The 14286-nt window shown below is 37.2% G+C and overlaps 1 protein-coding gene across 2 annotated transcripts in view; it reads right to left on the bottom strand.

Moving 5' to 3' along the window:
* ppp1cc (protein phosphatase 1, catalytic subunit, gamma isozyme) overlaps nt 1-14286 on the bottom strand; it is an 18672-nt gene that overhangs the window by 1213 nt on the left and 3173 nt on the right. The window contains exons 2-6 of one of the 2 annotated variants that reach the window (XM_016253772.1): nt 10323-10454; nt 8094-8324; nt 6610-6714; nt 4139-4362; nt 1484-1618 (exon numbers count right to left, since the gene is read on the bottom strand). In XM_016253772.1, coding sequence (XP_016109258.1) covers nt 1484-1618; nt 4139-4362; nt 6610-6714; nt 8094-8324; nt 10323-10454 — 827 coding nt within the window. The remainder of the gene's footprint in view (nt 1-1483; nt 1619-4138; nt 4363-6609; nt 6715-8093; nt 8325-10322; nt 10455-14286) is intronic. The other variant, XM_016253773.1, reaches the window with a different exon arrangement.

Genomic DNA, 14286 nt, shown 5'->3' with positions numbered 1-14286 from the left:
TTTTTTGTTTCTTATTAAAGCTACAGAAGTCCTTCACTCGAGAGCAGTGTGTGATTTTGAATTGGTCTTTTGTTGTTTGATGAATATGAAGCACACCGTCGCAGCAGGAAAATAGCCCGCTGTCACTTTAAGAGCCGCACGGATACAATTTACAATTCATTTATTACATGACCGACGAAGGTATACATCAATAATCACTAAGTGCCGCATTTTGACATATTTTTGCGTATATTTGACCGTTTAGGCGCTAAAAGATGACTTTACATGTCCGTGTTCTGTTCCGTCTCCGAGCATGGGCTGAAAACGAGCCCTAGAATGAATTAAACAACATGGGCATCACAGGTCCTGTTTCTGGTCAGCATTTTCTTGTTTCTCACAAGTTTTAATCATCTTTTTCTTATCATGAGTTCATTTTGAACTGTTATGGGCATCTTGCATGAATTGAAAGATGCCCATAACTTATTAATTAATTTAATATTAATATTAATTAAATGTCTGTTTAAGGAAAAGTATACAGTATGTCTGAGGTCCTGTAAGCATCTTTTTTTTTGTATATCTTTTTTAATGTACTTTTAAACATCACATTGTATCATTTGTTTTAAAATAGTTTAAGGTGTATTTTTAAAACTTTGTTTATTTTCTAATTTTCATTTGATGTCCCTGGCAAACACAGAAGAGCAAAAAACAATTTTCACTTCAAATGGCTATTTACAATATTAATGCATTACATAAAAAAAAAAATCACCAAACAAATGACAAAATTAAATATTCCATGAAGTCTCACAAACAACAGGATTTCATAAAAACAGTAAAATTATGTTTAACTCTTTCCCCGCCAGCGTTTTTGAAAAAAATAATATCTGAATATATTTGTTGTATGAATATCTAACATGCAATACATCAAAATAAAGACCAGACCCTCTACTTTCAAACAAAAAATCTGATTAATTCTAGCTTCAAGCACTGTTTTTTTTATCAACACGAATGTAGGTAGGTTTCATAAAAAAGCAACATTTTGAGCATAAAGCTGAGAAAATCAGAATTTTATCAAATACTATATCTGCATCATATTCAGTACAATGATCAAAGCAAATATGCAGTAGATGGCTTCCATCAGCACCCCTAAAGCTTGCACAGGTCTTTCTGGATCCACATTTCACTCTGTAGCATCCGGCAGTTTTCATTCATATGCGGTTAGTGTTGATGATCACATTATTTTTATATGCATATGCTTACATACAAGATCACTCGTTTCTGCGTCTTCCTGGTCTGTGTTTTTGATCGGCACGCTCTAGAGTCATTCAGGAGATGTGTAATAGCGCCCCCAAGTGTATAACCTGGAAAATTCGGTGTTTGGCGGGGAGAGAGTTAAATGTGTTTTGGATGAAGTGTATGGCAGCTACCTGTACACACAAGGTTAAAATCAAAAGCTGATTTAAATGAGCAGAGAAGAAACATCTGGAGCATCTGGACTGTACTGTACCTGGAAGGAGCACATGAGGGTCTCGTCGATGCTCATCATGGCTCCGGCATTGTCGAACTCTCCGCAGTAGTTCGGTGCGGAGAACAGAGTCACCAGCTGCCGCTTGGCGAAGAACTCATATCCGTCCTCAACCACCTGCAACACACAGGAACAGGAAGTTCAGGAGACGCTCGGGATCTGTTTGACACTCAGTGTCCTGAGTTCACAAAGAAAATAAAACTACGGAGTCGCTTCACTGAATAAGAGCTGCAGGTCATCGTGTCATGAATTTCTATCCATCACAGAGCTGTATCATTTCAAATTAAGCCAGATATTTTCTTCTTGGCGTTTTATAAAATTCTCCAAATGATGCAAAATTTATGTAAACAGTATGTCTATGAATTAAAGGGGGTTTTAGTCTAAATAAAAGGCTAGTAGCAGGACTGTAAAATGAATGGATGAAGAGAAGAGAGCGCCATAGTTACGTTTGAGATCACTTTATTGGCTGGACGCGCCTCTTTAAATGGTTTCATGGCGCTCGTTGTTATATTTTTAAACACAATCGCAATGTTTGCAATTGACATTATTGGCATTTAAAATAAAATGATCCCATACGTAACTGCAGCTCATATGAAACATTTTAATGCGAGTATGACACAAGTGAGGTACAAAGCTTTGTTTATAAGAGAAATAATTGGTTAGCAGGCAAATGTTACATCGTGACCATGCTTTTGGATTCATACCGAGCCCATAGCCTATATAAAAAATCCATTCGCGACTATGAGTTCTGGTTTGCCGATTGGTCACGAATTTCCACGAGCGTAATAATATTTATAGCTTCTTTTCTCAAATCCTCACCGTCTCACCCTCTAATTTCACAGGTTTATTTTAATGTCATTCACGTTTAATCTCTGTTTTCGCATCTCTTACTGTGGTAAACATGCTGGGGGAGAAAATTAAGAATTTGTTACCGACTTATAAATTCCCTAATTTTAGTTAAATCATGGGTTATTTAGGGAAGCGTGATCGGCTCGGAATGCATTTTCAAATCCACATTGACTAGTCTACACTGATCGCAGGATACTTAATGAAAATGCAATTGAAACCTCTTAAGTGTAAGTGTCAATGCATTTAAGAAAAATAAGACATTTAAATCACCATTTCTACTACACCTTTGGCTCAGAATGCATTTCATTTTGCACTAAACGTTGCACATATGTATGGGAAATGTACATTTAAATAAAGAAATGCATTGCAATTTTGCAAATTACATTTCAAAATGAATTTTGCTACCGATATGCTTCCATACATAGAGGGTTGACTTTCAAAACTTAATCTCGGCGGTTTTCACCTAATTTTGACCAAAACGGCATCATGATGCAAAATTCCTACTGTGATATAAGGCTATGTAATACAGCTTAACTTTACACTGAAAAACACATGAAACTGACCAGAATCGGCACACATGATTATTATAGTCTCTGTGTGTGTGCGGCTGAAAGGAGAGAGCTGAGCGCTGGTGAGTCACTAGATTACAGTCTGAGTGGATATAGATTAGGGTTTAGGGAACAGCACACACACACACAGAGACATAAGGAGCATCCTACACTCGACTCAAAGCCCTGCGTCATCAGACCAATGCCAAAGGCTCGTCTCATATCTGCAGACTCCTGCGCGGCCGGTTCAGCATGTACCACTCATGAGTCACTCATCCAGCACTTTTATCCAGTTTCACATTTCCAATAACTGGACGTTCATGTAAGGTGAAACTGAGCAACTCGTCCAGCCGAGCCAGACAATCAGACCACTGGCTCATGCGTACAGTGACTAAAGACGGTCTACTCATTAACTAGTTGCCCAACAACTGGCTGAGGTCGACTAGTGTTTTTATCTTTAGATTTTTCCCGGGGATACATTTGGAGACTCTTCTCCGAGGTGTTTTAGTGTGCTGACAGCAGCATGCTAACGGTCCAACAGTAACTATTACTGTCAGCAGGGTAAAGTTCTCTCTAAGAAAGTCTAAATCCATCTATAGCACCGCTGCTACAGATACTGCAGCTTTTGTAACCCACCACATGCAACAATAAATCATGTAATTCCTTAAGACAGACTACTTAACGAACTGAAGACTAGAGCTGTACGATACTGGAGAAACCTGACATTGCGATATTTAGTTTTTATGTAATATACTGTATAATGCAATATGGAAAAAGACAGGAATATTCACCAAATGACCTGAATAGCCATATTTGGAAAGAATTAATCATTTCTGAATTACTGGGGTGATTTTGTTGGGAAGTGCATCTGCATAGAAAATAAAAATGTATTTTTTTTTTTTTTTTTTATGACTTTTTGACTCTGAAGACTTTTTTTTTTGGCGCATGAACCATCCTTTTAGGGGTTGGATGATTTGGGAAATTTGCAACAAGTTGTCATCCAGAAGTTACCAGAGAAGGTACTCCTCTCAGAAAACATACAAATAAAGATCATTTTAGATGTTTAATTACTATTTGGAGCATTGGGATCGCTAGAAGAGGACTTAAAGAACTAATTTCTGTGAAAACCAAAACTGACATTTTTCATTTTTTTTGCCTGTAGCTTAAAATTAGACCGTGCGCATTCACACTCATTTTGCCAGCACGGGTCACATATTGTTCAGCCCTACTGAAGACTCACCTGGTGGGCCCTGCAGATCAGATCCAGGTCGTGTTTGTGAAGGAACTTGGCCACCACTTCCGCTCCGAAGGTGAAGGACACGCCTCGGTCGTTCTCGCCCCATCCCAGCACGTCCTTATCCGGGTCGGACCACAGCAGGTCGCACAGGAGGCCCTGGTCCGGGACATCTGTGGGTCTCATGATCCTTCTGATCTGCTCCATGGACTGCAGATCAGGAGACAAACCTGAGGAACAACAGAAACCGCTCGAGATTTCACGTTCCTAGAAAGTCTACTGGACGAATTCGCGTCATCTGTTCAGGGATCACACGGGGATTCGCACTGACTCAGCACTCAGAAATGTGGGAGATGATGTCAGGGCAAATCATGAAGTGATGAAGTAAGATGATTTACACACCCTAAACATTTCAACAACACATCTTGCGGCGTAAGAACTACGCTGAGAGGAGAGTCTCAGAGCAACAGTAAACACTAAAGCAGACGTTCAGGCTTCTCGTTTTACATGCGTCATGCATCTGAAGTCCTTCCTGCTGCTTCATCAGAGAAAGATCGTCTGATTGAGAAATTACTAAAAGTACCGACGCAACTAAAGTAGTATCGAGGGAGAGAGAGAGAGCGAGAGAGAGAGAGAGAGAGAGAGATACACCACACACAAACACGCACACACACACACTGAATTATAAATTGTTTGTAGAATTCTACGATTCTAAAATGTTAATTTGTTTTACTTTTTTAAATGTATATACATACATGTTTTTGTTGCCTATATATCTGTTCTAGATTCAGTGTAAACACTATGCTTTGGCAATACATTGTAACAATTGTCATGCCAATAAAGCACGAATTGAATTGAATTGAATTGAGAGAGCGCGAGAGCTCCGTGATGCACTTTTATAATATAGATTTTACATTCTATAAAGTTCTCATTATAATGCTATGTTTATGGCAGATTTGTGCTATATTTTATCTACATTATCAAGTGATTCCTGAAATAGCCCCCGCGTGTTTTCAAAGCCATATGAAGTACGAACATTTTTTAATTGAAGTATGCCTAATGTTGAACAAATATGCTGAAAAAAGCACTGCTGCATTATTATAACATCAGTATTTAAAAAAAAGAAACATCTAAAAGCAATATGACCATCTCAAATAACAATATCGGACATCGCATTTGAGCATGAAATTAAACACTGGTAATATGCAGCGCATTCAGCATGTTAATAAATGTTAATAATTTCCCAATGCATCCTATATTAGATTAATCAGATATGTATGTTGCTAGCCCAGACATCACTATGTGACTTCAAAGCCATGCTTCTCTTTGGACCACATGCTGTGGCAAGCTAACCAATCAGAGCTCAGGGTGCCGCCCAAAGTGCTGCTATAACCAATCACGATCATCGTTTTCATGATCGATCATCGCTGTCACGGCAGAGTACTCGATCACTGTTGCACTAATATCATTGTATTAAAATATATCATTAAATACTGTTTTTAATTCAGTTGCATCCGTTTTTATTTTTTTAGCACTCTGACTGAGATTAAGATTATATAATGTATCAAATCAATTATACATTTGGTTTTTAATTTCTTTGTTTTTATTTTAATAAAGGCTGCATTAAATTGATCAAAAGTGACAGTAAAGACATTTATAATAGATTTCTATTAAAAAATATATTGTTCTTTTGAACTTTCTATTCATCTGTGAATCCTGAAAAATAAAATGCATCACAGTTTCCACAGAAATATTGTGCAGCACAACTGTTTTCAACATTGATAATAATCAGAAATGTTTCTCGAGCAGCAGATCAGCATATTATACTGATTTCTGAAGATCATGTGACACTGAAGACTGGAGGAATGATGCTGAAAATACAGCTGCGCATCACAGAAATACATTACACTTTAATAGAGATTCACACAGAAAACAGCTATTTGAAATTGGAATAATATTTCATAACATTACTATTTCTATTGTATTTCTGATCACATAATGCAGCCTTGGTGTGCAGAAGTAACTTCTTTCAAAACATTTTTATAAAAATGTACCGACCCTTAACTTTTGAACAGTAGTGTATATTTAATTGAAAATATTTTTTAATATATTTAAAAAAATATATATTAAACAAAATATCCAGCAACTGGCCATTTATGTAGCAAACTAATATAAGAATTTTAAACTAAATGTCCAGTAACTGTGTTTATAAAACTAACCTGTCACATGTAGAAAAAGGTTTACAAGCGGATTTGAGATTTAGCCTTAGACCGGTGACGTAACTTGGACTCGACATCAGACTTGTGCACAGTCACACATACGATGTTTTGAAAAATGCCTAAAAAGTTGCCCTTGGAAAAAGTGTGAGCTTGTTTGGATACCATAAAAACGCAGATTCACGACATTCCACGTAGCAGAAGAGCCGGCTCTTGTTGTTTATCAGGAGTAAGTCTAGAGGATTTCTGCTCCACACCCACCTCCGTGACAGCAGAAGATCTTCTCATCAACGATGGCAGCTATGGGCAGACAGTTGAAACAGTCTGTGAACGTCTTCCAGAGCTTGATGTTGTAGCGTCTCCTGCCTAAACACACAAACATGAGCTTAATATCACCTACAGGTTTTATTATTTAAAAGTGGTTAAAATGTAAATGAATATAAAGAGCTCTAGAGGGACAGACTCTGCTAAAAAATACACATAAACGGCGCTAAATAATTAATCCTGCACTGAATAAGAGTCACAGAGTTCTGCTTAAAGTGCATGTTTAGCTCTTATTAGAGTTTAAAACAGGGTTAAATGCAGTGGAATCTGCTTATGCATTTGCTTCTGTCCATGTGGCGGATTAAGTTAATGTGAACATCCATGAAGGTGTAGTGTTCCAGCAGGATTAGTGATTACAATATACAGCCAAACAATCTGGACACCTTAAATGTGACCCTGGAGCACAAAAGCAGTGTTAAGTCGCTGGGGGATATTTGTAGCAATAGCCAACAATACATTGTATGGGTCAAAATTATAGATTTTTCTTTTATGCTAAAAATCATTAGGATATTAAGTAAAGATCATGTTCCATGAAGATATTTTGTAAATTTCCTACCGTAAATATATCAAAACTTAATGTTTGATTAGTAATATGCATTGCTAAGAACTTCATTTGAACAACTTTAAAGATGATTTTCTCAATATTTAGATTTTTTTGCACCCTCAGATTCCAGATTTTCAAATAGTTGTATCTCAGCCAAATATTGTCCTCTCCTAACAAACCATACATTAATGGAAAGATTATTTATTCAGCTTTCAGATGATGCATTAATCTCAATTTTGAAAAATTGACACTGGCACCTGGTTTTGTGCTCCAGGGTCACAAATCAGAATCATGTTGTTGCACACTAAAAAATTGTTAAGTTTTGAGCATTTATGATTTAATACAAATGTGACCCTAGACCACAAAACCAAGGGTCAATTTTTTAATATTGCAATTTATACATCATCTGAAAGCGGAATAAATAAGCTTTCCATTGATGTCTAGATACAACTATTTGAAAATCTGGAATCTGAGGGTGCAAAAAAATCATAATATTGAGAAAATCATCTTTAAAATTGTCCAAATGAAGTTCTTAGCAATGCATATTACTAACCAAAAATTAAGTTTTGATATATTTACGGTAAGAAATTTACAAAATATCCTCATGGAACATGATCTTTACTTAATATCCTAATGATTTTTGGCATAAAAGAAAAATGTATAATTGTGACCCATACAATGTATTGTTGGCTATTGCTACAAATATCCCCCAGCGACTTAACACTGCTTTTGTGCTGCAGGGACACAAATCAAGTCATACAAAAAATGGTGGTAAACCTCTGCACAACAGAGGTTTACGGGTAAAAGACGGGTTTTCTGCATCGTGGAACTCATAGGTAGTAATCATGGCACAGCACAGTATCTACTGGACACTCACACTCATCGTAGAAGCCGTAGATGCGGTTGATGGACGCACACTCGTGGTTTCCCCTCAACAGGAAGAAGTTCTCAGGGTATTTGATCTTGTAGGCCAGCAGGAGACAGATGGTCTCCAGAGACTGCTTCCCTCGGTCCACATAGTCTCCCAGGAACAGGTAGTTGCTCTCAGGTGGGTATCCTCCGTACTCGAAGAGTCTGAGCAGGTCGTAGTACTGCCCGTGGATATCGCCTGTGGAGAGGAGAGCGTCTCATTCGCTGACTATTTCAACAACATGACAGGCTAAACCAGTGCTTCTCAAAGTCCGGACCCGCCTCCTTTTCGTATTTCAAGAGCACTGGTTATTTCCTACTTTGATAAACGCATGTTAAACTTGTAAATCATTTGTTTAGTTTTTTTAATGTCTTTTTGGAGATGGTCCGAAATGAAAGCGAAGGAGATAGTGAAACCTTTCCTTCATGACATTTGTTGTCATGACATCCAGTGAGCGTATGATGTTTGACATAATCAGGCGACATTTCACTGCTGATATGAGTGTTTTTTTTTGTTATCACTTAGATTATGGCCATCTGACTTATAGCAGTGTCCAAGGGGCGGCCCGTCACAGTATCAAAACTGACAGCCACAATCAGATTTCTAAAAGGATTCTACTTTATTGGATAAACTGAGCACTGCATGTTTCAAAATTAAAATGCAGCGGGGGTGTTTTTATATGAATGTATCTTTGAAAAGAACCGATCGTCTTCAGAAAAGCTTTGATGTCATTTTCATTTAATCTTTCCTAACGTTTATGAGCGCAGCGCTTATAGATTACAGCTGTTACCGTGGAAACCGCTATATATCTTCTGCTCCAACAGCGCCTCCTGCTGGCAGAGAATGAATTTGCATTTGCAAGTCTGTGGGAAACACTGGTGTCTGTCAGCAAACATTAAAAAAAAGCATGCTTCAGAACTGTTTTGAGAAGGTGCTTTGAGCCATGTATTATTACTATGAATTAGGCTACTACTACTATTACCATCTTGTGCCCTGCAATAATCATTTACTCAAACTTGCTTTTATGAGATAAAGGGGAAAAAAATATATAAAATCGGCCAAACATATCGGACAAAAAATCAGCATCATATATCGGCCACCGGCTGCCCTTATTTCTAAATATCGGCATCGGCCAGAGAAAAACCCTTGTCGGTCGACCTCTATTGCTGACACTTGAATTAATTGTCACTTTTGCACTTGTTATTAATGTATTTTGAATGCAAAGGGCACTTTATTTTTTCAAAAAATTAATGTTTATTTGTTATGCATGTTATGTATGTTTATTAAAAACAAGTTTTGTAATTAGTGGTCGACCGATATGTGTTTTTTGACAGCCGATGGCCGATGTATAAAACCGATATAATTTTATTTATTTTAATTAATATTCAAGAAATTTTAAAACATTTAAAAATAGATTTTTTTTTTCAAATGTGTAAAATAAACATACTTATACTTTGATGACAAAGTATTTTTCACAGATAAATAAATATTTAATAAAAATATAATTAAAAAGAAAGTAAACACTGTAACCAACAGGGCACTGGGAGATTGTGTGCATTGGGAATCATATTTTTTTTCAAATAAAGCCAAGGTAACACTCATTTTACATACAGCACAGTGAAAATGACATGAATATGACAGCGGGCAAATGCATAAAGCACAGCATAATTTGAAATCACGAGTTCAGGATCGCACATCATTCAATTCGAATGGACCGACCATCACGCAGAGAATCATGCAGGATACAAATGCACACTTCACACGATCTGACAGCTTAAATGCGTACATTTTAATGCCTTTGTTTAACAGTTCTATCTGATTATTACACAATATTTCTATCCGTATTAGACAGAACTGTTAACGACAACAGCGAACAAGAGGGAGAATGTGAGCACTGTGTGCTCAGGCAGCGCCGTCAAAATAAAAGTCCCGCCTCGAACGCATCGGCCAAACAGAAAAACTTATCGGCGATGCCGATATTTGAAAAATGCCAAATATCGGCCTTGCCGATAAATCGGTTGACCACTATTTGTAATAACCAATTGTTCCGGTCCGGACCTGTGACACTGATGAAAATTCAGATTTGGACCTTTGAATGTAGACTTTGAGAACCAACTCTGAAAGACATTTGACAGTAGTAGAGATTCTGCATTTCTGTTTTTAATATGGTATATCTGCTGCGTTTGTGTTTCTCACCGCAGATCTTCAGCGGCGCTTCCAGCTCCAGGAGGATGGGCTGGCTGAGGAAGATCTCGCGGGATTTCAGACACAATCCACGGATCTCGTTCTCCTGCAGCTGAACGTTCTTGCCAGGCTTCGACCCTCTCACTGCAAACGCACAAACAAACCTACAGTTAACTAAAGCACTAGTTCGGCTCTTTGAGCTTTGCCATGGAAAATACATAATAGCAAGCAATAAATGATCACAAATGACAGTTGTGTAATTATGATTAAATTTATGACACTCAATGATTTAAAAACACAGTGTTTTTATAGTAGTATCAATGATATAATATTATAGTTCCCATTTTATATTTTGAGTTTATTTTTACATTTTTATTTTCATTTTAGTTAGTTTTATTAATTTTGTTATACATTAAGTTTATAATTTTTTATTACTGTTTTTTTAAATGTACATAGTTTTTATGCCATTCTATTTCAGTTTTGCTTTAATTTATTTTAGTACTTAGGCTTAAACTACACAAAAATGCTAAATGTCTTGGTAACTAACTGAGATAAGTTTAAGGTTTTTTATTTATTTTTATTTTGAACTTTATTTTAAACCATTTTTTATTTATTTTTATTTTGAACTTTATTTTAAACATTTAATTTCAAGTAATTAAAAAAACGCTTTTTTCAAATTCAGTTTTTTTACATTTAAATTTACATTTTAGTAATCAAAAAGCATGAATTGAAATCACGAAACTTAAAATTTAAATGAAAATTTTAACAAAAAATGTATTTATAGGGCTTTTTATTTTTCCAAATTTCAGTGTTTTCGGTTTACATTTTTCTTAATTCCTTTTTAATGGTTTAACTTGCAAGAATCAAAAAGCATGTCTAAGCAACGAAATTCATAAAACGTTAACAATTTAATAATTTATTAAAATGTTTACAATAATAGGGCCCTATGAAATTTTCTTGTTAATTTTTATCCCCCAGAAATTCTGTGTTGGTTTCATGTTTTTCTGGAATTATGTTTTGATACAAGCTAAATACAAAGAAAATGTATTTATACTTTTAGTTCTTATTTTACTTACTATTCTTTTTTTTTTTGATGTAATCAAATGAAGGCATAAAACATTTATATAAGTTTTAATAATAAGTAATAAGCCCACAGTTCTGCCTACAGCTGTAAGATCAAACAAAGATGTGGACAATTTATCAACACTTAGCCTAAATCACCATCAGACGTCATCGTTCATGTAATTATCTGGTTAGCTGAGCAACAGTTTCTCACAAGCGTGCGTCTAGAGTTGTGAATCCAGACCCTGCAGTAATTCTGGACAAACACTACTTGAGCTTGCAGGGAAACCTGTGGTATTATGCAGACAAACGTGTGTTTCTAATGGCCTTTCTGTGATCCGTCAGCACAGGGAAGGGAAGTAGGTTAGGTTTGTCTTCCTGTCTGCAGACGTGGCCGACTTGCAGAGGATCAAAGTGACCTACAGGATTCATCCCTAATGTGCAAAGCAGCCTCTCCCGAAAGCACACGGATCATCCCACAGTCTTATTCCTCCCCACTCGCAATGTTCGCAGTTTTCACATCGATCGCGTTTTTATTGCGCTGGAACTCCAGGGAATAGTCAAAGGCTGGCCTGTGCACCACGACGGCCTGTTACTGCCCAGCATTTCTATTTTTACGAGACTTATAACAGCAGCCACAACAATGAGCAAAGGGCTCTTTTAACGAGTGCTCAGTGACGCTATTCAACGAGATGATGTCAAGTCGCCATTTAGCTGAAGCTTTCTTAAAGGAATCATTCATCCAATAATGAAACTGGCATCATTTACTCAGCCAAGAGCAGCACGGCGCTGACGGAAAACGCAACAAAGAGTCAAGACGTCAAAAACCTGCAACGTTTTTGAGTGCACTGTCCCTTTAAATACTGATGGGTGTGACTAAGTTTTGGATGCAGGCAGATATAAAATAGGGTGTTTTCTTTAGTACTCAACCCTCTATGCACACCTTGGCAATATAATCACCATTGGCTAGTCAAATTTTTTGTTTACTCGCCAGACTGAAATACTATTTTACACACACGCGCATTTACTTAGCTATCTAAATGGGGACATTACATAGACTTCGAGTGTTTTTATATACAGATAGTTATACACTTTTGAACCTAAACGCACCCCTACCCCTCACAGAAATCTTTCTGCATTTTTACAATTTCAAAAGTAAAAAAAAACTTTGTTTATTTTTCTAACAGTTTTACAAATGAGGACATCCACAAATTGAGGTTTTTGCCGATTTGGTGGTGGTGTTTAAGATATTGTTGGTCATAGGTAATAGTAATTATTATTAAAAGATACTACTACTACTACTATTATTATCTGCTGGGTTCATGAATATTAATCACGTTGTCAGCGTTCACTCGAACTGATTTGCTGAAAGTAAAACGGGGAGGGTAATAGATGAGCGCCAGCCAACGAGAGCAGTTCGCGCATTAGCTCCGCCCACTGCCGAGAAACCGGCATATCTTCTGCTGGTTCTTAAAAGCTGAATAATTCTAAATGAACTCTGTTATTTTGACAGGAAAATATAACAAAGAATATGGTTTACATGTAGCGCGTCGATTCAGCATGGTATGCAAGACTCTCGCTCTCTCTCTTTGCATGTGTGAGGAACACAGCGATATCAGTAAAGCGCCGGCGAGTCGTGCGCCTTCATTCTAGTTTACGGTGCGCCAACTCTCAAGCGCTCAGTCAGCGTGTTTATCGAGTGAAAATCTGTGTTGAACGCCTCTCACACACATACTGGCGTGTACAAATCTAAGAATTTATTAGCCAATGGCTAATGTTAGACATTATTTAGTCGCCCAGAGTAAGATTTAGTCGCATATGCGAGTGATTTACTCGCAATGTAGAGGGTTGGTACTATAAGCCGTCTTTTGTTTTCGAGTATATTGCCGTCAAGATTATTTGAGCTCCTCATTGTTTTTGTGACAGACAAACACTGCTCTGAAATGCTAAATTATATAATCTGCTACTTACGTAACAAAAAACAAATAGCCCCCATAAAAAGCTTGAAAGCCGCTTCCCCGACACTGGCGCACATCACGAGGTTTCATGCTGTGACTGTGCTAGTATGCATACTATGAGTCAGTGCTCCACAAAGCTGGACTTTCCTCCAGCAGCACCAACTGTTTCTCGCAGCACTTCCACTACAAAGACAACACAGCTGTCGATGCGGGAGATCCGCCGCTAGATGCGAAAAACCCTTCTGAATGATTAAAACACGTGCGGCGAAGCTTTGAGTTTGGAGCTTTAGAGTGATCGAAGCCAAAAGATGAAGCATGCACAAGTTGAATGACTTTGGCGAACGTGTCTCAGCTATGCGGGTGAAGTCAGTGCCACGTCATTCAGCATCTGAAACTCCCTGGAACGAGACACACATTTCTAACTACACCTTCGTGAGCTCACATGCTGTACGAACACTACGCTAAACAACAGCTGAATAGTTGAATCTTCTTGTGCAGCTTACTTGACTCGATATACAGGACTTCAATCACTCAGAGCTTCTTTGTTGTGTTTACTCGATGTACATGACTATACTTGAAGTACTCAGAGTTTTACTTCCAACTAAGTGAGTCCTTAGCTAAATATTACAGTCTGGTACAATGAGTACAAATGCATTTGGTTTATGTATCATTAAGCTAGTAATTACAATAACATGCAATGATCACTTTTTAAGTTCATAAAAAAGCCAATAATCAAGTGTGAATCCTCAAACAATCATACCGTTTCATCTATTAGTGACTGACCGTATTTTAGGTTAATTACGAAATTCTGTTTAGGAAACATCCAGTAGGGGAATGGATGTTTTCCTGAAACTCTTGAACACCTTTTGTACTGCTGTGATTTTACTTCTAAATTTTGGGTGGATGTTTTTGATTGGTTTTCAGTGAAAATGAATAATACTCATCCCTTAGTTTTA

This window comes from Sinocyclocheilus grahami, unplaced genomic scaffold (assembly GCF_001515645.1).
Source record: "Sinocyclocheilus grahami isolate Dianchi unplaced genomic scaffold, SAMN03320097.WGS_v1.1 scaffold1200.1, whole genome shotgun sequence".
Classification (NCBI taxonomy): domain Eukaryota; kingdom Metazoa; phylum Chordata; class Actinopteri; order Cypriniformes; family Cyprinidae; genus Sinocyclocheilus; species Sinocyclocheilus grahami.
This window is presented reverse-complemented; position numbering and strand designations above follow the sequence as displayed.